We start from the raw sequence: 25,182 nt of genomic DNA on the forward strand, positions 1-25,182 counted from the left end.
GCGGGGCTTCGGGGATAGGTAGGCGGGAGGAAGCTTTGAGAGAGGTTCTTGCGGGGGCTTCGGGGATCGGTAGGCGGAAGGGAGCTTTGAGAGAGGTTCTTGCAGGGGCTTCGGGGATAGGTAGGAGGGGAGGGATCTTTGAGAGAGGTTCTTGTGGGGGCTTCGATGATAGGTAGGAGGGGAGGGAGCTTTGAGAGAGGTTCTTGCGGGGGCTTTGGGGATAGGTAGGCTGGAGGAAGCTTTGAGAGAGGTTCTTGCGGGGACTTTGGGGATCGGTAGGCGGAAGGAAGCTTTGAGAGTGGTTCTTGCGGGGGCTTCGGGGATAGGTAGGAGGGAGGCAGCTTTGAGAGAGGTTCTTGCGGGGGCTTCGGGGATAGGTAGGAGGAAAGGGAGCTTTGAGAGAGGTTCTTGCGGGGGCTTTGGGGATAGGTAGGTGGGAGGAAGCTTCGAGAGAGGTTCTTGCTGGGGCTTCGGGGATAGGTAGGCAGGAGGGAGCTTTGAGAGAGGTTCTTGCAGGGACTTCGGGGATAGGTAGGCGGGAGGGAGCTTTGATAGAGGTTCTTGAGGGGCTTGGGAGATAGGTAGGCGGGAGGGAGCTTTGAGTGAGGTTCTTGCGGGGGCTTTGGGGATAGGGAGGAGGGAGGAAGCTTTGAGACAGATTCTTGTGGGAGCTTTGGGGATAGGTAGGCGGGAGGGAGCTTTGAGAGAGGTTCTTGCGGGGGCTTCGGGAATAGGGAGGAGGGGAGGGAGCTTTGAGAGAGGTTCTTGCGGGGGCTTCATGGATAGGTAGGCGGGAGGGAGCTTTAAGAGAGGTTCTTGCGGGGCTTCGGGGATAGGTAGGAGGGGAGGGAGCTTTGAGAGAGGTTCTTGCGGGGGCTTCGGGGATAGGTAGGTTGGAGGGAGCTTCGAGAGAGGTTCTTGAGGGGGCTTCGGGATAGGTAGGAGGGAAGGGAGCTTTGAGAGAGGTTCTTGCAGGGGCTTGGGGGATAGGTAGGCGGGAGGGAGCTTTGAGAGAGGTTCTTGCGGGGCTTTGGGGATAGGTAGGCGGGAGGGAGCTTTGAGAGAGGTTCTTGCGGCTGGATCCTCTGGGAGTCTGTTTGTTGGTGCGCAGGTTCTGGAGGTGAGAGTGGCACTGCCTCTGAGCCGAGGGTAGCCGCCTTAGAGCTGTGAGGGTGGTCCACACTGATGTGTGAAGCTCTTGAGCGCACGGCGGAGGCACCTGCGGGATGTGGAAACTGTTCTACTGAGGACATGGCAGCGGGGACTGGAAGTATTGCAAATGAGAGGTGGGAGCATCAGAGAAGGGGTGAGAGAGGCGGAGGGTAGAGGGAGTTACATTGCTTTTCAAGGCAGTGCGGCAAGCTATGAGGAGTCCAGCGTCAGGAGGATTTACAGCATTTAGGATTTGGGGTATTTTCACATGTTTTCCCACTTATCGATATTTACATTTAAGGTTAGTCTATTTACAATTAGGTTACTTTAGTTTCTGTGACTTAGGTCTGTAATGTATTGATTTTATAGAAGTTACAAATAGGAATGTAGTCAATGAAAGGCTTCAGCATCGCGCTGTGCTCGCGCATTGCAAGTTCCCGCGCCACTCACTGCGTGAAGTCGCCATGTCATTATGTGACATGTCAGCGCGTTTCTGAGGGAAGTTGGGCTTATTCGTGCAGCGCCTTACGTGGCACGCCTGTTTCTAAAAGCGGTAGAGACTTTCCGAGCCCTCCGGTTCAGTCGGATTCAGTTGCTAGGCAACTGTTGGGCGGTGCGGCCGAGGCCGTCTCGGGCACGTGGCACCCACCGCACCGCCACATCGCAGCCAGATCGATTATGAGCCGGCTGCAATGTTATTGCCCTGTTTTCTGCTGGGCTGGCCCAGAGTGAAACTCAAAATAGGGCCGGCGGGGTTTCTGCCCTCCGGCCCAGCGGGAAACTCAAAAGAAGGCCAGTGGGGTTTAGCCCGCAATGGCGGTCTAGCGGTGTTATGAGTTTGGCCAAACTCATAATGGAATCCTAGGTTTGGCGAAGGGTTTGTGGTACGGAAACAAGATCAAATTTTCAGAGGTTGCTCTGGAGGAATCAAATTGGTTGTTGGAGAATCTTCAGGCTTCAAATAGCCGTGCAATATTTGATTCAATGCCTGATTTTGTACTAGAACAGATGCGAGCAACTTCGACTGGGGAGCAGTACTGGACTCTCTGTTGACAGGAGGGAAATGGAGCACGGAAAACAGACAGGATCATATCAGTTGCTTGGAATTAAGAGCAGGAGAATTGGCAATTAGCGGTTTCAGGAGGCAATTACAGGATGTACAGTTCTGTTGAGGATGGACCACATTTTGGCTGTTACTTACATAAACAAACTGGGAGGCAGCAGGTCAAAAAGACTTTCTCAATTGGCAAAGGAATTTGGGGTTTTTTTATGGATCAGAATATAGAAAGTAAAGCACAATATTTGCCATGGTACGTGGACATACGAGCAGATTGGAACTCTTCCAATCTGCAAGATTACAGCGAGTGGAAAATGATGCCACATATATTTCAGAAAATTCAATGCGAATTGGGACCTTTAGTTAGAGAATTGTGTAAATTGGCATCCAGACCCTGGAGCATTTGCAGTGGATGCATTCAGTCTTGATTGGATGAACATGCAAGGCAATGCTTTCCACATTTCTCAATGATTCAAAGTGTTCTAATGTAGGTGAAGAGACAGGAATGTCAATTATTGTTAGTGACACTATTTTGGACGACACAGGCATGGTATCCTTCAGTGATGAAATTGGTAGTGGAGGATCCTTTAATGATCCAAGCATGCAAAGGTCTTTTAAAAGATGTGGATGGAAGGAAACACACGTTGGTAGAGTAAGGGGTGCTCAACCTTTTAGTATGAAACATTTCAGGGGATCTGAATGTTTCGAAGGGTTATCAGGAGAAACTGAAGGATTATTATATAAGTTCTGGGCACCAGGAACAAGAAAGTGATATAGAAGTGCATGGAATGTCTGGGTATGTTGGTGCATAGAAAGGGATTTGGATCCTGTGGAAGCAGATGAGATTATGGTTGCAAATTTCTTAACAGGATTGTACAAGGAGGGTTTGAGTTACATAACAGTAAGGGGCAGATTTAAGAGCCCCTAGCGCCACATTAGCATCATATTTTGCACGCTAATGTGGCTCAACGAGGCCAAAATCACCATGCCAAATTTACAAAGTGGTGCAATCCGTGCCTTGGACCACTTTGTATCCCTTTGCGCTACATTATGTCTGCACCAGGATCAATGTATGCAAAGGGTGCGTTCCCCCATTAGGGAGGCTGAAAAAATGGCGCAAAAAAATCTAAGATTTTTTTTAACGTAATTTTTTTATGCATTTTTAACGCCTCAGAGCAGGCATTAAAAGGGGGCACACCATGGTTTCAGTAGGCCTCAATGGGCTTTGCAGGATTCGCATCGACATTTTTTACGCTAATCCTTGAAAGCTCTGAAATAGCGTAAAAAAATGTGGACGCTAGTTCCCTTAACTACCACCATGGTGCGCCATATCTTAGATGCAGCGCACACTCAGTGGCGTTAGGGGAGCGCAAAAGGGTTCATCAGCAGTGGCGCTGCACTGGGCGCAGCGCCACTTTTCTTCATTCTGGCCCTAACTTGCCATAGATCGGCGATTGCTGCCAATCATCGTCTAGTGGATGGTAGATCAGTGGGACAGGGTACGTTAATATCTCGAGAAATGAAGGGAACAAGCATTAAGAATCCTCCTGCTGCAAGATATAGCATGCTGTGGGATGTTTGTCTAATATTTACAATGTTTGCGAGATGGCCGGGGAACAAATGTTTAACATTGAAACAGTTGTCGTGCACATTAGCCACTTCATTCTGTATGATTTCTTTCTAAGGGGCTTCCGATGTGAACGCATTAGAAGTGACGAGCAGATATTTTCAACCACATGGAGCGTTGTTTTTCCTAGGGTTGATGCCCATCCTAAATTATGTGTGATGTGCCTGTATAAAAGAGTATGAAGGGAGAATGAGCGAGCACAGGTCCGCAGGTGCAGATCAGTTGTCGATCTCGTATGTGGGACCTTGTGCAGCTGCGCCTTCAGATACCCTTACAAGATGGGTGAAATGTGCACTGGGTGAATCAGGTGTGAATATGGATTTGTTCAAAGCACAATCAATATGAGGATCTATGATTTCAAGAGTTTTTAATACAGAGGGGAGACTGGAGGATATCATGAAAGTAGCTGATTGGTCTACTGATGAGGTGTTTAGGATTTTTGAAATTTTAAACCAATAGAACATGTGGCTTTTTTAGCAGTTTAGACTTTAAGCATGCATAATGCTAGCCTCCTGTCTTGACATACAATCTTGATTCTCAGAGGTTTACTGTTAGACCTGGCATTCTTGGCGTAGTCTCCCCTGTCTTTTTCCCTCTGCTTCCTATGTTGGGACTGTGTGCTGGATGTTGTTGTTGCTGGTTTTTGGTACTCTGGGCACTTTACCCCTGCTGACCGGTGCTAAAGTGCAAGTGCTTTCTGTGAAAACTTTATGTGTAATTGTCTTTTCCATGATTGGCCTGTTTGATTTACTAGTAAGTCCCTAGTTAAGTACACTAGAGGTGCCACGGCCTGTAAATCAAATGCTACTAGTGGGCCTGCAGCACTGGCTGTGCCACCCACACGACTAGCCCTGTAAACATGGCTCAGACCTGCCACTGCAGTGTCTGTGGGGGAAGTTTTAAACTGCCAATTTGACCTGTCAAGTATATCCATTTGCCAGGCCAAAACCTTCAATTTTTGTCCATGTAAGGCACCCCTAAGGTAGGCCCTACGTAGCCCCATGGGCAGGGTGCAGTGTATGTTAAAGGTGGGACATATACAGATGTTTTGTACATGTCCTGACAGTGAAATACTGCCAAATTCGTTTTTCACTGTTGCACGACCTATCTCTATCATAGGTTAACATGGGGACTGCCTTTAAATATCTTTTAAGTGGAGTTTCCCATTGGGAGTAGATAGAGATATGGAGTTTGGGTCTCTGAACTCACAATTTAAAAATACACCTTTTGGTAAAGTTGGTTTTTAGATTGTCAGTTTGAAAATACCACTTTTAGAAAGTGGGCATTTTCTTGCTTAACCATTCTGTGCCTCTGCCTGCCTGTGGAATCATTGTCTGGGTCAGAATGACAGTTGTGCTGTTTGTGAATCCCCTCTAGACAGTGACACAAAGGGAGCTGGGGTGTAGCCTGCATATCCTGATGAGCCATCCGGGCTAGAGTGGAGAGAGGAGGGGTCACTTACACCTGAAAGGTCTGTGCCTGTCCTCACACAATGCAGTCTCAAACCTCCTGGTGTGTGTCTGGGGCCTGGCCTGGGCAAGGCAGGATCTTGCGAACAACATAGACTTTCCTTTGAAGTTTGCCTACTTCAAAGGCTGAACTGGGAATAAGTAGTAGACCCAAAACCCCAGACTTTTAGATTACTTCTGGATCAAAAGGAACCTCTGCCAAGGAGAAGAACTGGAGAAGTACTGCCCCTTTGCCTGTGAGTGTGCCTTGTTGGGCTGGCCTGCAGTTGCTGTTTCATCCTGGGAGAGGACAAAGAATGGACTTTGCTTTGTTTTCATGCTTGTGAAGTGTCTCCAAGGGCATGGACTGAGCTTGCCCCCTGTTCTGAAGTTTTAGCCATCAAAGACGTCCTCTGCCAGCACCTGGACTCTCTTGCTGAGTTGCAAGTGGTGCCCATTCCATTCCCTGGACCCTTGAAAGGAAAAGCTGGTGGAACTAGGACTGAAATCCACGCACAGGAGCTGTGCAGGGAAAAGATTGATGCAGCACCTGCTTCGCGACTGCAAACTCACCGCATCACCTGCATTGGGGCTAAGAAATTGACGCAACACCCATGTGCGGCTGCCAAAGTCGACGCATCACCAACGCAGCGTGGCTCTTCACCACCGTGTGCCGGATTTCTCATGCATTATTGCTGGGCGTCAAAATCACGGTGAACCTGTGCGGATCTGAGGTTCCCTGTCCGGAAATCGGTGCATCGCTCTTCTGTGGGAGAGAAAAACGACTCATCACCTACCCAACCGGAGAAGAAATGACGCACGGCCTCACTTACGAGTCAGGAATCGATGCATTGCTTACTTTTCTGAGGCACGCTTGCCCATGCAGCTTTATTTTTGACGCAATCCAGGTCCTTTGTGTAAAAGCAACGCATCCTCAGTCTTCTATGGCATAAGACTCTTTTTAATTTAAAAATTCATAACTTTGCTTGTGTATGTTGCATTTTTGTTGTTTTGGTTTTGTTTGATTTAGACACATATTGGCTATTATGTTAGACTGGTGCTGTGTCCCTTTTGTAGTGTTTTCACTGTATTACTGTGTATGTTAGTATAAATACTTTATACATTGCCTATGAGATAAGCCTGACTGCTTGTGCCAAGCTACCAAGGTGGTAAGCAGAGGTTATCCTAGGCGTGTACCTCCCTTACCCTGACTAGAGTGAGGGTCCCTGCTTGGACAGAGTGCAAACTGACTGCTGACCAGAGACCCCATTTCTAACCTTTACAGTACGGAGATTGTGATTTAATAAAAGACAAGGTTAGCATTATCCCTCCCGTCTTCCCTAAGGGGTAGGAAGGTTTTCTAAAGTAGATGAAATGCTTATATTTTGAATACAGACTAATGAGGGTATAAATGTGTTCCTATGAAACAGAAGGAAAAGTTTAGTAAAATAGATGGAATTAAAATAGTTTGTATACAGAATAAGGGTTTTGTCTTGAAAAAAAGAAGGAGACATGTTTTGTATATTTTTCAGAGACAGTGAGATGGTTTGGATTATTGCAAGCAAACATTTGGAAAGTTGTTGTAAAGGAAGGAGAAAAGAATGAAAGCAGAACAATGGAAGGAGAGAATGCTGCACATGGGAGTTAAATGTATTGTTTGAGGTTCTATTTTCTTTGTGGCTTCATGTTGGATTCCATTTGGGACTTTTAAGTGCTGCACAGAAGTAGTGATTAAAATGAATATGCACAATGCTAGCCTACTTGTCTTTAATAAAATCATGATTCTCTATACGGTAAACCTCTGAGAATCTACATTCTCCCACAACAGGAAGCAGTAGTTTTGCATACTTTTTTAAAATGTTGGAAAGGGTTCAATTGCTTTGCGTGCAAAATTGCTAGAATTCATCCACTGCGCCCAAATCACATGAACAACGCATCAACCACATGGTTACGTCTGTAAATTCCCTAGAAGACCTCACCAAGAAGATTAAGCATCTTGTCCCTCTTTCAGATTTCAATTCAGTCAATAACTCACGGCACATCTCATGAACTGACACATAAAAGAAGTTTTAACTGGTCTCCCTGCACACACCTGTGGATCACCAAAAGCAAGGGGATTCCCATTAATTGCAGGTGAGGTGGTACTTGGATTGGAGTAGCCCTGATATATACTATGGAGTTGTTTCAGTCTTGCACTGAAATAGAGGCTGCTGACGCAGCAGGGTTATCAGTATACATCAAATGATTTATGATAGTAGCTAGCTTTGTTATACGATCCTGTACTCTAAGTCCATACTCAAAGTAATTAGATGGAGCAAACACTTTGGTGGTCATTACGAGTCTGGTGGTCGCATGACTACCAGACTCAGGCTGGCGGTGGGACTGCCACATTATGACTGTGGCGGAGCCGCCACGGTCAGACCACCGACACCGCCAGGCTGGCGCAGCACCGCCCTGGGGATTAGGAGTCCCCATCCGCCAGCCTTTCCATGGCGGTTCACACCGTCATGGAAAGGCTGGCAGAATGGGGGACTGGGGCCCATGAGGGCCCCTGCACTGCCCATGCACTTGGCATCGGCAGTGCAGGGGTCCCCATGCACAGCCCCATCGCGCATTTCACTTCCCGAATTATGGGCAGTGGAATGCACGACGGCTGCTGCTGCACCCGCTGCGCCTCCACATTGGCGCCGGCTTCATCAGGAGCTGGCGTCAATGTTCAGGCCCTGTTCACCGCAGGACCGGTGGGCGGAAACAGCCAGCCCTGCAGTGAAGTCCTATTAGGGCCCGCGGGGTTCAGGCCGCACAGGCGGTCTGAGGGCGGGAAGAGTTCCGCTCACCAAACTCTTAATGACCCCCATTGGGACCAGCTACTCCAGTTTCCAATTCTCTCACTTTTGTGACAGAATATATCCAGTCTTCAACAAATCTGTATGCACTTGGCAATTCCATAGGGCTTGGATTTTTTTTCAGGTTGCAGTAATTTGATTTAAGTTCAACTTCAAATCTATATCCTTCTGATTTATCCAGAGAACACCAGCAAAATCATCCAAACTGCCAATTTTTGATAGCTGACCTGTTTTGTCCCAACAGTAATCATGTATTAATATACAGTGAAATATTTGTGGCAGTGTGCTCCAAAATTCACCACTGATTACAAGCCACATCCTCACCTCTCTCCTGCTGAACGGGCCTGGCTTGTTTGCTTTGCATGTTCTTTGTGTGATACTTGGAATTTTCACAGATCTTATGGCTTCAGTATCATTAATGGCAGCTTGGGGATTTAGTCCCCCTGCCCTGAAGTAAAAAACAAATGATATAATGGGCAGGGTAGGAATACCCACACTAGTTCGGGGGGGACCCCAAAATAATAATACAAAAAAATATAATAAAGGCAATATTTTTATTTTTGCTACAGATAGAGGAAGAAAGTAAATGGAAAGGCTTTAGTTATATGGAGGGCCACTGGAATTATGTGGCAGAGAAGACAAAATTAACCAATTTATGTGGCAAGAAAAGTCCAGCTATGCATTTACAACTCCAATAGCTGTAACTCAAGAAAATGCAAGACCAATTGCATTACAAATGCTTGTTTTGTTTCCTTTCTCACAGCTCCCGGATCCTAGCGGAAATCCCTCACGGTTTGAAGATCTTGGATGTTTACAAATGTACAAGTAAGTCCTGGTCATCAGTGGGTGATGGATGAGAGAGGAGGGTTCACTCACTGCTGGAGGGAGAGAGAGAGGAAGAGAGAGAAGGAAAGAGAGAGAGGGAGAGCGAGATTGATGGAGACAGAGGGAGAGAGAGAGTGGAGAGAGAGCGAGACAGAGAGAGACGGAGAGCGAAAGACAGAGACAGGGAGGGGGAGAGGAAGAGACAGAGAGCAAGAGAGAGACAAAGAGAGGCAAGGGAGGGAAAGAGGAAGAGAGAGAGACACCGAGAGAGAGACAGAGAGGGGAGATAGAGGGAGAGACAGAGAGAGTAGGAGAGAGGGAGAGAGCGAGGAGAGAGGAAGAGAGAGGGGGGAGAGAGAGAGAGACAGGGAGATAGTGAGGGAGAGAGAGGGAGAGAGACAGGAAGATAGTGAGGGAGAGAGAGGGAGAGAGATGGACAGAGTGAGGGAGATAGAGGGAGAGAGACAGGAAGATAGTGAGGGAGAGAGAGGGAGAGAGATGGACAGAGTGAGGAAGATAGAGGGAGAGAGACAGGGAGATAGTGAGGGAGAGAGATAGAGAGACACAGAGAGAAAGAGAGATTATAGTCTACTGAATGACACACAAGAGGCAGTTGCCTAGGGTCACACAGTTTGATCAAGCATGCAAGCCGGAATTAATACCAGGTTTTCTGGTTTCACATTGTGTAATTCAACAGCTAGATGGGCATTTCTTTCTGTCTCCTATTTTACATCATTAATGTTTCATTTTTATGGGCGAGCACAAAGTGCTCAGTCCATTCTGTAATCTCTCTTTGGGCTTAAACCCACGCCATGCCACTTCAGAAACTTACATTGGTTTGTGGGCTTGCCTTTTAAAATCCGCTTGCTTTCATTTGTGAAAGGCGTGCGTACGTCATGCCTTTTCTGGTGTTTAGCCCAACTACACAGCACCGTAAAGTACCAAAAACGTACGAGGCTCGATGTTTTCAGCCTGGAGTCCGGACTACTTTATCTGTTTATTTTTCACACAGCGTGATCGCGCTGCATTTTACATAGAGCTACTAGACGTGATCGGGAATTATAACACGATCCGTCTAATTAAGGAGTGACCGCACTACTAGATGTAATGGGAACATTACTTGCCAACATGTTCTTTTCTGTTTCCAAAAACGTCTGTTACTCGTTATGATTCCTACTGAGCACTTAGGTTTACACCCGAATCCCTTCTCCGCAGCTGTGGATCCTGTGGCTTCCTGTGGCTTACAAACTCCGGCCCAGAACCCATCAGGCGTGGAAAGCCGCTTCTTCTCTTGTCTTCACTCACATTCCAAGAGCTCAGGATCACTTTGACCCACTCCACAGATTACCCTTCGGAGCTGGGGGGGTCGTGGATAGTATAGGAGGCTGGCCTGGTTTGTAGTGGGTACCAAGGGGTACTTACACAGCTTAGGCTGAACTAGGAGACATGCAAAGCTCCTACTATACCACTGGTGTCATATGCACAATATCATAAGAAAACACAATACACAGATATACTAAAAATAAAGGTACTTTATTTTTATGACAATATGCCAAAAGTATCTCAGTGAGTAACCTCAGTATGAGGATAGCAAATATACACAAGATATATGTACAGAATACCAAAAATATGCAGTAATAACAAAAGGAAGTAATGCAAGCAATGTACAGTCACAATAGATTGCAATGAGAGCACATAGGTATAGGGGCAACACAAACCATATACTCCAAAAGTGGAATGTGAACCACGAATGGACCCCAAACCTATGTGAGCTTGTAGAGGGTCGCTGGGACTGTAAGAAAACAGTGAGGGTTAGAAAAATAGCCCACCTCAAGACCCTGAAAAGTAGGTGAAAGTGCACCTATATTCACAGAAGTCGTGATAGGAGAATTCTGCAAGGAAGACCAACGCCAGCAATGAAACAAAGGTGGATTTCCAGATGAGAGTACCTGTGGAACAAGGGGACCAAGTCCAAGAGTCGCAACAAAGTCGAGATTGGGCAGATGCCCAGGAAATGCCAGCTGAGGATGCAAAGAAGCTGCCACTGGATGGTAGAAGCTGTGGATTCTGCAAGAACGAAGAGGACTAGGAACTTCCCCTTTGGAGGATGGATGTCCCACGTCGTGAAGAAGCTTGCAGAGGTGTTCCTATGCAGAAAGACCGCAAACAAGCCTTGCTAGCTGCAAGGGTCGCGGTTAGGGTTTTTGGATGCTGCTGTGGCCCAGGAGGGACCAGGATGTCACTAATTGCATGAGGAGACAGAGGGGGCACCCAGCAAAATAGGGAGCCCTCACAGAAGCAGGCAGCACCCGCAGAAGTGCTGAAACAGGCACTACAAAGAAGAGTGAACCAGAGCTCACCCAAAGTCACGAAAGGAGATCCCACGACGCCGAAGGACAACTCAGGAGGTTGTGCACTGCAGGTTAGAGTGTCGGGAACCCAGGCTTGGCTGTGCACAAAGGAAATCCTGGAAGAGTGCACAGGAGCCGGAGCAGCTGCAAATAACGCGGTACTCAGCAATGCAGTCAAGTGTGGGGAGGCAAGGACTTACCTCCACCGAACTTGGACTGAAGAGTCACTGGACTGTGGGAGTCACTTGGACAGAGTTGCTGAGTTCCAGGGACCACACTCGTTGTGCTGAGAGGGGACCCAGAGGACTGGTGATGCAGTTCTTTTGGTGCCTGCGGTTGCAGGGGGAGGATTCCGTCGTCCCACGGGAGATTTCTTTGGAGCTTCTAGTGCAGAGAGGAGGCAGACTACCCCCACAGCATGCACCACCAGGAAAACAGTCGAGAAGGCGGCATGATCAGCGATACAAGGTTGCTGTAGTCGTCTTTGCTACTTTGTTGCGGTTTTGCAGGCATCCTGAGCAGTCAGCGGTTGATTCCTTGGCAGAAGGTGAAGAGAGAGATGCAGAGGAACTCTGATGAGCTCTTGCATTCGTTATCTAAAGAATTCCCCAAAGCAGAGACCCTAAATAGCCAGAAAAGGAGGTTTGGCTACCTAGGTAGGAGGATAGGCTAGCAACACAGGTAAGAGCCTATCAGAAGGGGTCTCTGACGTCACCTGCTGGCACTGGCCACTCAGAGCAGTCCAGTGTGCCAGCAGCACCTTTGTTTCCAAGATGGCAGAGGTCTGGAGCACACTGGAGGAGCTCTGTGCACCTCCCCTGGGAGTGGTCACTTCTCTTTCCTTTGTCCAGTTTAGCGCCAGAGCAGGGCTGGGGGATCCCTGAACCGGCGTAGACTGGCTTATGCAGAGATGGGCACCATCTGTGCCCATCAAAGCATTTCCAGAGGCTGGGGGAGGCTACTCCTCCCCAGCCCTGACACCTTTTTTCTTTGTTCTGCCTTCCTGGGCCAAGCCTGGCTGGACCCCAGGAGGGCAGAAACCTGTCTGAGGGGTTAGCAGCAGCAGCAGCTGCAGTGAAACCCCGGGAAAGGCAGTTTGGCAGTACCCGGGTCTGTGCTAGAGACTCGGGGGATCATGGAGTTGTCAGTTTGGCAGTACCCGGGTCTGTGCTAGAGACTCGGGGATCATGGAATTGTCTCCCCAATGCCAGAATGGCATTGGGGTGACAATTCCATGATCTTAGACATGTTACATGGCCATGTTCGGAGTTACCATTGTGACGCTATACATAGGTAGTGACCTATGTATAGTGCACGCGTGTAATGGTGTCCCCGCACTCACAAAGTCCGGGGAATTTGCGCTGAACAATGTGGGGGACCCTTGGCTAGTGCCAGGGTGCCCACACACTAAGTAACGTAGCACCCAACCTTTACCAGGTAAAGGTTAGACATATAGGTGACTTATAAGTTACTTAAGTGCAGTGGTAAATGGCTGTGAAATAACGTGGACGTTATTTCACTCAGGCTGCAATGGCAGGCCTGTGTAAGAATTGTCAGAGCTCCCTATGGGTGGCAAAAGAAATGCTGCAGCCCATAGGCATCTCCTGGAACCCCAATACCCTGGGTACCTCAGTACCATATACTAGGGAATTATAAGGGTGTTCCAGTATGAATTGGTGAAATTGGTCACTAGCCTGTTAGTGACAATTTAGAAAGCAAAGAGAGAGCATAACCACTGAGGTTCTGGTTAGCAGAGCCTCAGTGAGACAGTTAGTCATCACACAGGGAACACATACAGGGCACACTTATGAGCACTGGGGCCCTGGCTGGCAGGGTCCCAGTGACACATACAACTAAAACAACATATATACAGTGAAATATGGGGGTATTATGCCAGACAAGATGGTACTTTCCTACAGTTAGTCTGACCCACTCCAGAGATTACCCTTCGGAGCTGGGGGGTTGAGGATGTAACCGGTCCTTGTGGTTAGTCTGACCCACTCCATAGATTACCCTTCAGAGCTAGGGGGTCTTGGATATTACCGGTACTCGTGGTTAGTCTGACCCACTCCACAGATTAACCTTCGGAGCTGGGGGGTCGTGGATATTACTGTACTCGTGGGTGAGCTCCAGGCTGCTGTTTGGGTGTGAATGTTAAGCGAACCCTAAATCGGTGTAGAGCAGTGGTTCCCAATCTTTTGACCTCTGTGGACCCACACTGACTCATTATTGGAATCCGAAGACCTAAATGACTCATTGTTGGAATCCTGGGACCCCTACTGACTCATTGTTGGAATCCGGGGACCCCCGCTGACTCATTATTGGAATCTGGGGAACCCCACTGAATCATTACTGGAATCCAGGGACCCCCACTGAATCATTATTGGAGTCCTGGGACCCAACTGACTCATTGTTGGAATCCGGGGACCCCCACTGACTCATAATTGGAATCAGTGCCCCCCACTAAATCATTATTGGAATCCGGGGACCCCCACTGAATTATTATTGGAATCCAGGGACCCCCCAATGAATCATTATTTGAATCTGGGCACCCGACCTAAACATTGTCGATGATTTGAAACATACAACAGTACACAAAAGTACAGAAACAAGCATTCATCAAACATGTAGACAAATGATAACACATTTTATTTAATTTGCAAACAAATAAATAAAAAATAATAATTTGAATAGGAAGGTTGGAGCTTTTCTAAGTGCGGTTAAAGCCACACATCGTCCATAATATATTCTGTTTGATGCACCTGCACTGCTTCCACAAATCAATCTGAGGACAATAATTTACTTTGTATCCTTCAATTTCAAATTCCTTGACATTTACAGTATGTTTTAAAATGTTCAAGTGCACATTTAGCCACTTTATTTATATACACATTATTAATCGGTCAATATTAGTTAATTTTATAAGCAGGCTTCTCAGACCCCCAGGGGTCCTCAGACCACATCTTGGGAACCAATGGCGTAGAGTCATAGAGTCAGCATAGAGTCATAGTGTTGGCGTAGACTCTGTGTAGAGTCAGCATAGAGCCAAGAGTCAAGGTTAGAGTCATAGTGTTGGAGTTGAGTCATAGGGTCATAGAGCCAGCGTAGAGTCATGGAGTCGGCATAGAGGCATAGCGTTGCATAGAGTCAGTGTAGAATCATGGAGTCATAGAGTCATAGAATCAGCGTAGTCATGGAGTTCACGTAGAGTCATAGAGTCAGCATAGAGTCATAGAGTCGGCATAGAGTAATGGAGTCAGCATAGAGTCATAGATGCAGCATAGAGTCAGCGTAGAGTCACAGAGTCAGCATAGAGTCATAGAGCCGGAGTAGAGTCATAGACTCAGCATATAGTCAGCATAGAGTCAGTGTAGAGTCCGCGAATTCATAGACTCAGCATAGAGTCATAGAGTCGGCGTAGAGTCATGGAGTCAGCATAGAGTCATAGAGTCGGTGTGGAGTCATAGGGTCATAGAGTCAGCCTAGTCATGGAGCCGGCATAGAGTCAGCGTAGATTCATAGATTCAGCGTAGAGTCATAAAGTTTGCGTAGTCATGGAGTCGGCGTAGAGTCATGGAGTCGTCATAGTCGGCATTGAGTCATCGAGTGGGCGTGGAGTCAGAGTCAGCGTAGTCATGGAGTTGGCATAGAGTGAGTCATCGTAGAGTCATAGACTCAGCATAGAGTCATAGAGTGGGCGTAGAGTCATAGAGTGGGCGTAGAGTCATGGAGGCGGCATAGAGTCATATAGTCGGCGTAGAGTAATAGAGTTGGCAACAAGTTACTCCTCACAATGCTGTAAGACTAGACTGTGAGGTTGCCCCTCTGCTCCTCTTGTTATACACAGCATATCTGCCTCACCGTCTCGCAAAGGCCCGCTCTCTCTCTCTCCACCACTATCTACACCTGAGATCGCACTTTTAGCGGATGTCAGTAGTCATCTGACTTCTAATCACAAAACTCAGAGGTCCACTGAGGAACTTAATGAGTTTGGAACGGTTTGTGGATTGAAAATGCTGATCAGCCACAGAGAAAAGCAAAACTGTTCTTCTAAACGTACAACAATTTTCCTCTGCCTGTCTATTAGCGTCTGTTGTCTTCCAAAGGCGGCCCAGGTTCAAATTATTGACTTCAGTTTGCATGTTTTATTTGTGATCAATACAGCTGAAGAAATAAGTAACTTCTGATGTCGCCCCATCACCCCCTTCATAAGTCACCTACAGGAGTTGGCCTAATGCTGTGTTTTTCAGTCTTGCATCACCCTCTTGTAAGACCCCTCTCTTCACCTCTATTGGTCAGAGACATAAATACATCTGTAAGGATCTGTCTCCAGGGGTCGAGCACCAACACTATCCCTGCACAATCAACTTACACAGCACAACCCTGCAGCTGAGAATGAACGGCCATGGATGGTTACAGGTCAAACCCGCAATAGGACCAGGGTAGATGCTCCCCCGCAAGTCTATGAGCCGCAGTAGCCCCATTCCACCTATAGAGGCCCCCACCCTAGATGATAGGGGCGCTCCCACCCATAGGCCAACCTGAACCTCCAGTCGGCTTGTAAAAAGGAGGGCAGCCATTTGGGTGTCTGGGTAATCCGTCCTGCCCTCAACAGGCAGGAATCAACTCCACGCCTCTCCAGTCAGCTCCCACAAACTGCAGCCGACCCCGCTTGTCTAGCTGAGAAAGTCAGAGCAGGTCACAAGGATGAGTGTCGAAGCCCAGCAGGGGCTCCATTGCAATACTCCAGGCAGCTTGATTTAATCTGACACGGGAATTGAAGAGGAGGGATGCTGGGAATGCAAGAGCTGATATAGTTTCAACATCCTCAGTAGTTTAGTGTTATCTGCAGAGTTGTAGGACAACACTTCAAACTGGTGCATTACCTGGGGCAGGGGAGCAGGCAAATGTTAACAATAGTTGTGTCGTGTCATCTGCTTGGTTTCTCTACAGTTTCATGCATCTATCCTGTATGTGCAGTGTATGCCTGTATCCTGTTGTCTGTACATTTTTCTCTGTACTGTTTGTACACTTTCAGGTCTCTATCCTGAACGTACAGTTTACGCTTCTATCCTGTTATCTGCAAAAGCTTCTCTATAGTATTTTATACACTTTCACGTCTCTATCCTGTACGCACAGTTTATGCCTCCATCCTGTTATCTGTAAGGGTTTCTCCATTGTATTTTATACACTTTTATGTCTCTGTCCTGTACGTACAGTTCATGCCTCCATGCTGTTATCTTTAAAGTTTCTTTATAGCATTTTATACACTTTCAGTTCTCTATCCTGTACGTACAGTTCATGCCTCTATCCTGTTATCTGTAAAGGTTTCACTATAGTATTTTGTACACTTTCACGTCTCTATCCTCTATGTACAATGTACACCTCTATCCTGTTATCTGTAAAGGTTTCTCTATAGTATTTTCTACACTTTCACATCTCTATCCTGTACATACAGTTGATGCCTCTATCCTGTTATCTGAAAAGTTGTTTTATAGTATTTTAATACACTTTTAGTTCTCTATCCTGTACGTACAGTTCATGCCTTTATCCTGGTATCTTTAAAGTTTCTTTATAGTATTTTATACACTTTCATATCTCTATCCTGTACGTACAGTTGATGCCTTTATCCTGTTATCTGTAAAGGTTTCTCTATTGTATTTTATACACTTTCATGTCTCTATTCTGTACGTAGAGTTCATGCCTCTATCCTGTTATCTGTAGAGGTTTCTCTATAGTACTTTATACACTTTCACGTCTCTATCCTCTATGTACAATGTAGGCCTTTATCCTGTTATCTGTAAAGGTTTCTCTATCGTATTTTATACACTTTCAGGTCTCCATCCTGTTCGTACAGTTGATGCCTCTATCCTGTTATCTGTAAAGGTTTCTCTATCGTATTTTATACACTTTCATGTCTCTATTCTGTACGTAGAGTTCATGCCTCTATCCTGTTATCTGTAAAGGTTTCTCTATAGTACTTTATACACTTTCACGTCTCTATCCTCTATGTACTACGTACACCTCTATCCTGTTATCTGTAAAGGTTTCTCTATCGTATTTTATACACTTTCAGGTATCTATCCTGTTCGTACAGTTGATGCCTCTATCCTGTTATCTGTAAAGGTTTTTCTATCGTATTTTATACACTTTTATGTCTCTGTCCTGTACAAACAGTTGCTGCCTCTATCCTGTTATCTGTAAGAGTCTCTCCATAGTATTTTATACATTTTTATGTCTGTACCCTGTATGTACAATAAACACCTCTAGCCTGTTATATGTAAAGGTTTCTCTATCGTATTTTATACACTTTCATGCCTCTATCCTGTACATACAGTTTACGTCTCGATCTTGTTATCTGTAAAGGTTTCGCATAGTATTTTACACATTTTCATGTCTCTATCCTGTATGTATAATGTACGCCTCTATCCTGTTACCTATAAAGGTTTCTCTATAGTATTTTATACACTTTCATGTCTCTATCCTGGACATACAGTTGATGCCTTTATCCTGTTATCTCTAAAGGTTTCTCTATTGTATTTTATACACTTTCATGTCTCTATCCTGTACGTACAGTTGATGCCTCTATCCTGTTATATGTAAAGGTTTCTCTATCGTATTTTATACACTTTTATGCCTCTATCCTGTACGTACAATGTACGGCTCTATCCTTTTACCTGTAAAGGTTTCTCTATCGTATTTTATACACTTTAATGTCTCTATCCTATGCGTACAATGTACGGCTCTATCCTGTTATCTTTAGAGGTTTCTCTATAGTATTTTATACACTTTCATGTCTCTATCCTGTACGTACAGTGGATGGCTCTATCCCGTTATCTGTAAAGGTTTCTGTAGGAGGCTGGCCTGGTTTGTAGTGGGTCCCTTGGGTACTTACACCTTATACCAGGTCCAATTATCCCTTATTAGTGAAATGTAGTAGTGTTCTAGCAGCTTGGGCTGATAGAGGTAACAATAGCAGAGCAGCCTAGGCTGAACTAGGAGACATGCAAAGCTCCTGCAATACCACTTATAGTTATACAGTACTTATACACAAGTTAAGACAATACTCACTGTTACCAAAAATAAAGGCATTTATTTGGGTGACACAGTACCAAAAATATCTTAGAGACAATACCCCTTCTGGAGGTAAGTATTATACACAATATATACACTAGACACCAAAATTAGACAAGTAAATAGTCATAGAACAATGCAAACAGTAGGAAATCCTATAGAATGCAATGGGAGAAAATGGGTCTTGGGGAACACAAACCATATACTAAGAAAGTGGAATGTGAATCAGGAATTCCCCCCCAGACAAGTGTAGTGTGTGCAGAATCGCTGGGAGAGTAAGAATACAGTAAAGGTAAGTAAATTACCCCACCCCAGAGCCCAGAAAAGCAGGAGTAAAGTACTGCATGCTTCCTTAGGACACACTACACCTCGTTTTTGGGATTTTGCAGCAGGCAACCAAGTCTGCAAAGAACAACTTCTGGATTATTGGACCTGAAGACCTGCAAATGAAGAGAACCAAGGCCAGAAGTCTGAAGAAGTTCCAGGAAGGACAGGAGTCCCTGCCAACCCAGAAGAGGGTGCAAAAGAAGAGCCCACAGTTAGTCGAAGACTGCAGAATTGCACCCTAGGAAGATGCCAGTGGGTTCCTGTATGATGCAAAATATGTCCCACGGCGAGAAGATCGTTGCAGATAAGACTTTGTGTTGGAAGTCGCCAACAAGCCTTGGCTATGCCAAAAGTGTGTTTTACATCAAAATGGTGCTGGATGGACCCAGGAGGGACCTGGGGGCCTCAACTTGGTGTGAGAAAGGAAGAGTGGCCTCTCAGCACTTTAGAGAGCCCTCAGGATACCAGCCAGCACCCCCAGGAGTCGCAGGATCCGGGTTCAAAGGAGGTGCAAAACACTGTTGATGCAGCACAACAAAAGAAGGTCCCACGCCGCTGGAGAACAACTCAGCGAGTTGTGCATTGCAGGATGGAGTGCTGAGGTCCTGGGCCAGGCTGTGCACAAAGGAATTTTGCAAAGAGAACACAGAGGCCTCAGGGGGCGAAGAAGACGCAGTACACATGGGTACCGTTGTTCTCGGGGAAGGCAAGCTCTTACCTCCTCAAACTTGCGTCTGCAGGACCTCAAGACAGTCTATGTCAATGATGTCCACTCTCTGTGTCCTTAGGAGCACGCTCGTCACTGTGAGAGGAGTCCCAGGGTAGCGGACATTGTCTTGGAAGGTGCCTGCTTGGAGCAGGGGAGTGACTCCGTCACTCCACAGGAGATTTCTTCGGTCCTTCTTGTGCAGGATGAAGACAGGGAGTCCCCAGAGCGTGCACACCGTGGAAACTGTTGCAGTTGCTGATTTGAAGCTGAGGTTGCTGAAGAAAAGTGTCTCTTGTAGACACTTTGTTGCAGTTACAGCGTTTCTTGGAGCAGGCTGCGGTTGATCTGAAGTCAGTAGAGTCTGAAGTTCTTGCAGAGGATTCCTGAAGGAAACTTGCAAGCAGAATCCAAAGAGAACCCACAGGAGAGACCCTAAATAGCCCTGAGAGGGGGATTGGCTACCTTATCAGGTATGGACCTATCAGGAGGGGTCTCTGACGTCACCTGCTGGCACTGCCCACTCAGGGGCCTCCAGAGTGCCCCCACACCTTGCAAAGCAAGATGGCTGAAGTCTGGGGCACACTGGTGGAGCTCGGGGCACCATCCCTGGGGTGGTGGTGATGGTCAGGGGAGTGGTCACTCCCCTTTCCTTTGTCCAGTTTCCTGCCCGAGCAGGGGAGAAGGGGTCCCTGAACCGGTGTAGACTGGTTTATGCAAGGAGGGCACCATCTGTGCCCTTCAAAGTATTTCCAGTGGCTGGGGGAGGCTACCTATTTCCAAAGGGAGAGAGTGTAACACCCTGCTATCAGAGGAAGTGCTTTGTTCTGCCTTCCTGCGACTGGGCTGCCCAGACCCCAGGAGGGGAGAATCCTGTCTGTGAGGTGGCAGCAGCTGTAGCTGCAGTGCGAGCCTCAGAGAGCTGGTTTGGCAGTACTGGGGGTCCATCGTGGAGCCCCCAGGATGCATGGCATTGGCTCCCCAATACCAGATTTGGAATGGGGGGAGGATGCCATGATCTTGGACATGTTACAAGGCCATATTCGGAGTTACCACTTTGAAGCTACATATAGGTATTGAACTATATGTAGTGCACGCGTGTAATGGCTTCTCTGCACTCACAAAGTCTGGGGAAATGGCCCTGAACTATATGTGGGCACCTTTGCACTTAGTAACTTTGCACCTAACCTTCAGCAAGTGAAGGTTAGACATATAGGTGACTTATAAGTTACTTTAGTGCAGTGAAAATGGCTGTGAAATAGTGTGGGCACTATTTCACGCAGGCTGCAATGGAAGTCCTGTGTAAGGTTTGTCTGAGCTCCCTATGGGTGGCAAAAGGCATGCTGCAGCCCATATGGATCTCCTGGAACCCCAATGCCCTGGGTAAATAGGTACCATATACTAGGGACTTATAAGGGGGGTCCAGTATGCCAATAGAAATTGGTAAATGAAGTCACTGGCCTACAGTGACAAATTTAAAAGCAGAGAGAGCGTAAGCACTGAGGTTCTGATTAGCAGAGCCTCAGTGACACAGGCACTACAAAGGCATACATATTAGACCATAAACTATGAGCACTGGGTCCTGGCTAGAAGGATCCCAGTGAGACAGTAAAAACACACTGACACACACTCACAAACAGGCCAAAAGTGGGGCTAACAAAGCTAGAAAGAGGCTACCTTCATACACAGCCTCTCTCCCCAAACGAAGGACAATAAGGCTAACCTTGGCCAGTTGAGTCTTTATTGTCTAAGTGGTGATAAGTGGAGAGTAGCTCTGCAATAGACTGGTTACTCCCTTTATCATCCACTGTATGGTTACTTCTCTGTGGGGTTGTGAACCACCCTGTTTGAAGCTTTTTTAGGTAGCCAACAATGTGAAGTTATTCTCTCAGTTTTCCTATTAGTATGTTTAGTTTAAAGCAGTGGGAATTGACCACTGGGCCTATAATCAAGTGATGAGAATGCCAGACAGGGATGCTGTCTCAAAGCCATAGCTGGGCAAAACCTTTGTCCATATGGCTGTAAGAGAGAACAGGGATGCTGTTTCTCTTGAGTTCGAGCAGGGCAGGGCTGCTGTCCTATAAGCTCCACACTAGGGCAGGGCTGCTGACCTAAGTGTTGTGAGGCAGTGCAGGGCTGCTGCACTAAAGTGTCTCTGGGAGGGTTGGAGGGATGCTCCATGTTAACCAAAATGGTGCACTGTTTCTCACCAATATTAGTTATCCCACAGAGAGGAACTTCCACCTCAGGGGGTTCAGCTGTGCTAGCTGATGGCTCCCTTGGTGCAGGTCCACCCCAGCAGAGGTTTCTCCTACCACAGGAATGGTATCCTGAATGGCAGGGTGGGTAGGGGATACTGTGATACCCTTTTTACCTGTTGTTGGAAAAGGATCCTAAGTTTTCAGGCCTTTTTCTCTCCTTAGCTTTTTCATTTCAGCTGAAATGAGGGGAAGCAATTCCTCAGGGATACCCAGCATTGCTGCATGAGTATTAAACTCTACCTCAGCGCAACCTGAGATCTCTAGGTCATTACCTAAGAGACAGTCTACAGGTAAGCTAGGTAATACTACCAGCTGCTTAGGGCCAGTAACTCCACCCCAACTAAACTCAATTATTGCTAAGAGGAGGAACTGAGTGGAGTTATGGACATCAATAATCTTGTACTGTTGTCTAATGATGTGTTGTTCAGGAGACACTAGTTTTCAGTCACCAAAGTAATACTGGCACCTGTGTCCCTGTAGGCCTGGGCCTCAACACCATTTATTGAAGCTGTCTGCCTGTACTTAACCATTGTAAGGGGACAAGCAGCCAGTGTGGCAAGGCCAATGCCACTAGGTGTGACAGAAACTGTCTTGGGACTGACTACCCCAGTTTCTATTATGTACTCAAAAGTGAACCCAACTACACCCTTAGTTTGACTGTTGCCAGCAGTCCCCCCACTAGTACCACTACTCCTAGGGGCACTAGAGCTTGATGTATTAGTGGTGGTAGGCTCAGGGGGTTTACCTGGACAGGACTTATCCCCTGGCGCATGGCCTTTATTTTTACACACAAAGCACCAAGGATTTTTAGTGTGTGTGGGTTGCGAGGAAGATGATGATTTATCCCCACCCCCTGAACAGTGTTTAGGATGTGAAGAAGGATCTTTAGTTTTAACTTTATCTCCGTGCTTATCCTGAGATTTCTCACCATCTTTCTTCTTGCCATCTTTGTCACTACCTGTATGAACTTTACTGTTCACTCTTGTTCTGACCCATTTGTCTGCCTTCTTTCCCAATTCTTGGGGAGAGGTCAGATCTGAGTCTACCAAGTACTGGTGCAACAAATCAGACACACAATTGTTCAAAATATGCTCTGTCAGGATTAGATTATACAGGCTTTCATAGTCTGTCACCTTAGTGCCATGTAACCAACCCTCCAAGGCCTTCACTGAACAGTCCACAAAGTCGGTCCAGTCTTGAGAGGACTCTTTTCTGGTATCTCTGAACTTCATCCTGTATTGTTCAGTGGTTAAGCCAAATCCATCCAAGAGTGCATCCTTCAATTCTTTGTAATTATTGGCATCACTTTCTCTGACAGTAAGGAGCCTATCCCTACTCTTTCCAGTGAAAGATAGCCACAAGATAGCAGCCCACTGCCTTTGAGGGACCAACTATACCATACAAGCCCTCTCAAGGTCAGCAAACCACTTGTTACTATCATCCCCCTCCTTGTAAGGGGGGATTATCTTAATCAGGTTTCTGGAATCTTGTTCTCTTACAGAATTGCTATCAAAAACACTGCTGCTGCCACCATGGGGAACTAACCCCAACCTCTGCCTTTCCCTCTCTACATCTAGAGATTCCCTGTCTAAGGCCAACTGCTGCTGTCTTAGCTTCACCCTGGCCTCTTCCAACCTCAGCTTTCTGAGTTCCCTTTCCATAGTGTTATCCTCAGGGTGGGAGGCTTTGGAATTCTGAGACACAGAAGACATGTGAGAATTGGCAGAGTGTGACCTGTCTCCGACATGCTGGACTCTAGTAACCTGGCCTTATGGGGTGAAAGGTGCCCTACTAGTGTGTGACCCCCTCCCACTACCAGTGTCACTAGATGGCCTGTTAGCTGGCAGGTCTTTGGATGAACCCTCCCCAGCATCCTCAGGGGACTCCTCTGAGTCTTGCTGGGTACCCCCCTCCTCTACCTCCTGATCCTGGGATGGGCCAGACTGGTTCTGGTCACTTTCTAGGAGAAGGCTAAGGAGAAGATCTTTGGTAGGGTTCTTACCAATGCTTAAACCTCTTTCTATGCAGAGACCCCTCAAACTTTTAAAGTTTAAACTACCATATGTTGCCTGAACAACTGTGGGAGTAAGTTCTACTGCAGACATGTTTGTTAGAAAGGGTTTAGGACAGAGAGAAAAACTTTTTTAAATTTTTCAAAACTTTTGAAAACTTTTCTGAAACTTCTTAGAACGTTTGTAGAAGGAAAGTTAAACTGTTTAGGTTAACTGTGTATATTCTGAAGTATTTGGAATATGTTTTTCTTATGAAACGCACCAATGACAAAGTGGTAAAGCAGTTACAAGTACTTATCCCACCACTGCACCACCAATGTAGGAGGCTGGCCTGGCTTATAGTGGGTACCTGATGGTACTTACACCTTGTGTCAGGTCTAGTTATCCCTTATTAGTAGATTAGTAGTGTTCTAGCAGCTTAGGTTGATAGAGGTAGCTATAGCAGAGCAGCTTAGGCTGAACTAGGAGACATGCAAAGCTCCTACTACACCACTTATATCATATATCACTATCTCTTAAGAATCACAATACTCAGTGTTACTAAAAATAAAGGTACTTTATTTTAGTGACAATGTGCCAAAACTATCTCAGATAATATACTCCCTTAGAAGGTAAGTAAAATACACAAAATATACATAAAAACCAAAATCAGGTAAGTAAACAGTTAGAAAAGTAGTGCAAACACTGTAGAATACAATAGGATGCAATAGGCCTAGGGACAACACAAACCATATACTAAGAAAGTGGAATGCGAACCACTTAGGGACCTCAGGCCTAATGTAGTGTGTAGCGGGCCTCTGGGAGTGTAAGAAAACACTAAGGGTGTCCAAGATACCCACCACAAGACCCTGAAAAGTAGGAGGAAAGTTACCCTACTTCCCCAGAAACACACTAAAGTCGTGATAGGAGATTCTGCAGAGACAACAACTGACTGCAAAGCACTGAAGACGGATTCCTGGACCTGAGGACCTGTAAAGGAAGGGGACCAAGTCCAAGAGTCACAAAAGTGCCCGGGGGGGGAAGGGGGGCAGGAGCCCACTAAATACGGATGAAGGTGCAAAATGGCTGCCCCCATGGGTGGAAGAAGCTGAAGATTCTGCAACAACGGAAGATGCCAGGAACTTCTCCTTAGCACAGAAGATGTCACACGGCATGCTGGAGGATGCAGAGCTGTTTCCACGCAGAAAGACCACAAACAAGCCTTGCTAGTTGCAAAGGTCGCGTTTAAAGAAAATGGGTGCTGCCCGGGCCCAGGAAGGACCAGGAGGTCGCCCCTTGGAGGAGGAGACAGAGGGGGCACTCAGCAGCACAGAGACCCCACGCAGAAGCAGGCAGCACCCGCAGCAGCACTTGAACAGGCGTTCAAGAAATCTGAGCACAGCAGTGATCTCAACACTACAAAAGAGTGTCCCACGAAGTCAGTGGTCAACTCAGCAAGTTGGGCAGTGTAGGACGGAGTGCTGGGGACCTGGGCTATGCTGTGCACGAAGGATTCC

General features: G+C 46.7%; 1 protein-coding gene across 1 annotated transcript in view; it reads left to right on the plus strand.

Annotated features, from left to right (window-relative positions):
• The window catches only part of LOC138249650 (NXPE family member 4-like), a 262,230-nt gene that overhangs the window by 135,791 nt on the left and 101,257 nt on the right, over positions 1-25,182 (plus strand). Inside the window, exon 4 of the mRNA XM_069203604.1 lies at positions 8,894-8,955. Within this exon, the coding sequence (XP_069059705.1) occupies positions 8,894-8,955 (62 nt within the window). The remainder of the gene's footprint in view (positions 1-8,893; positions 8,956-25,182) is intronic.

This window comes from Pleurodeles waltl, chromosome 8, assembly GCF_031143425.1.
Source record: "Pleurodeles waltl isolate 20211129_DDA chromosome 8, aPleWal1.hap1.20221129, whole genome shotgun sequence".
NCBI classification, from domain to species: Eukaryota; Metazoa; Chordata; class Amphibia; order Caudata; family Salamandridae; genus Pleurodeles; species Pleurodeles waltl.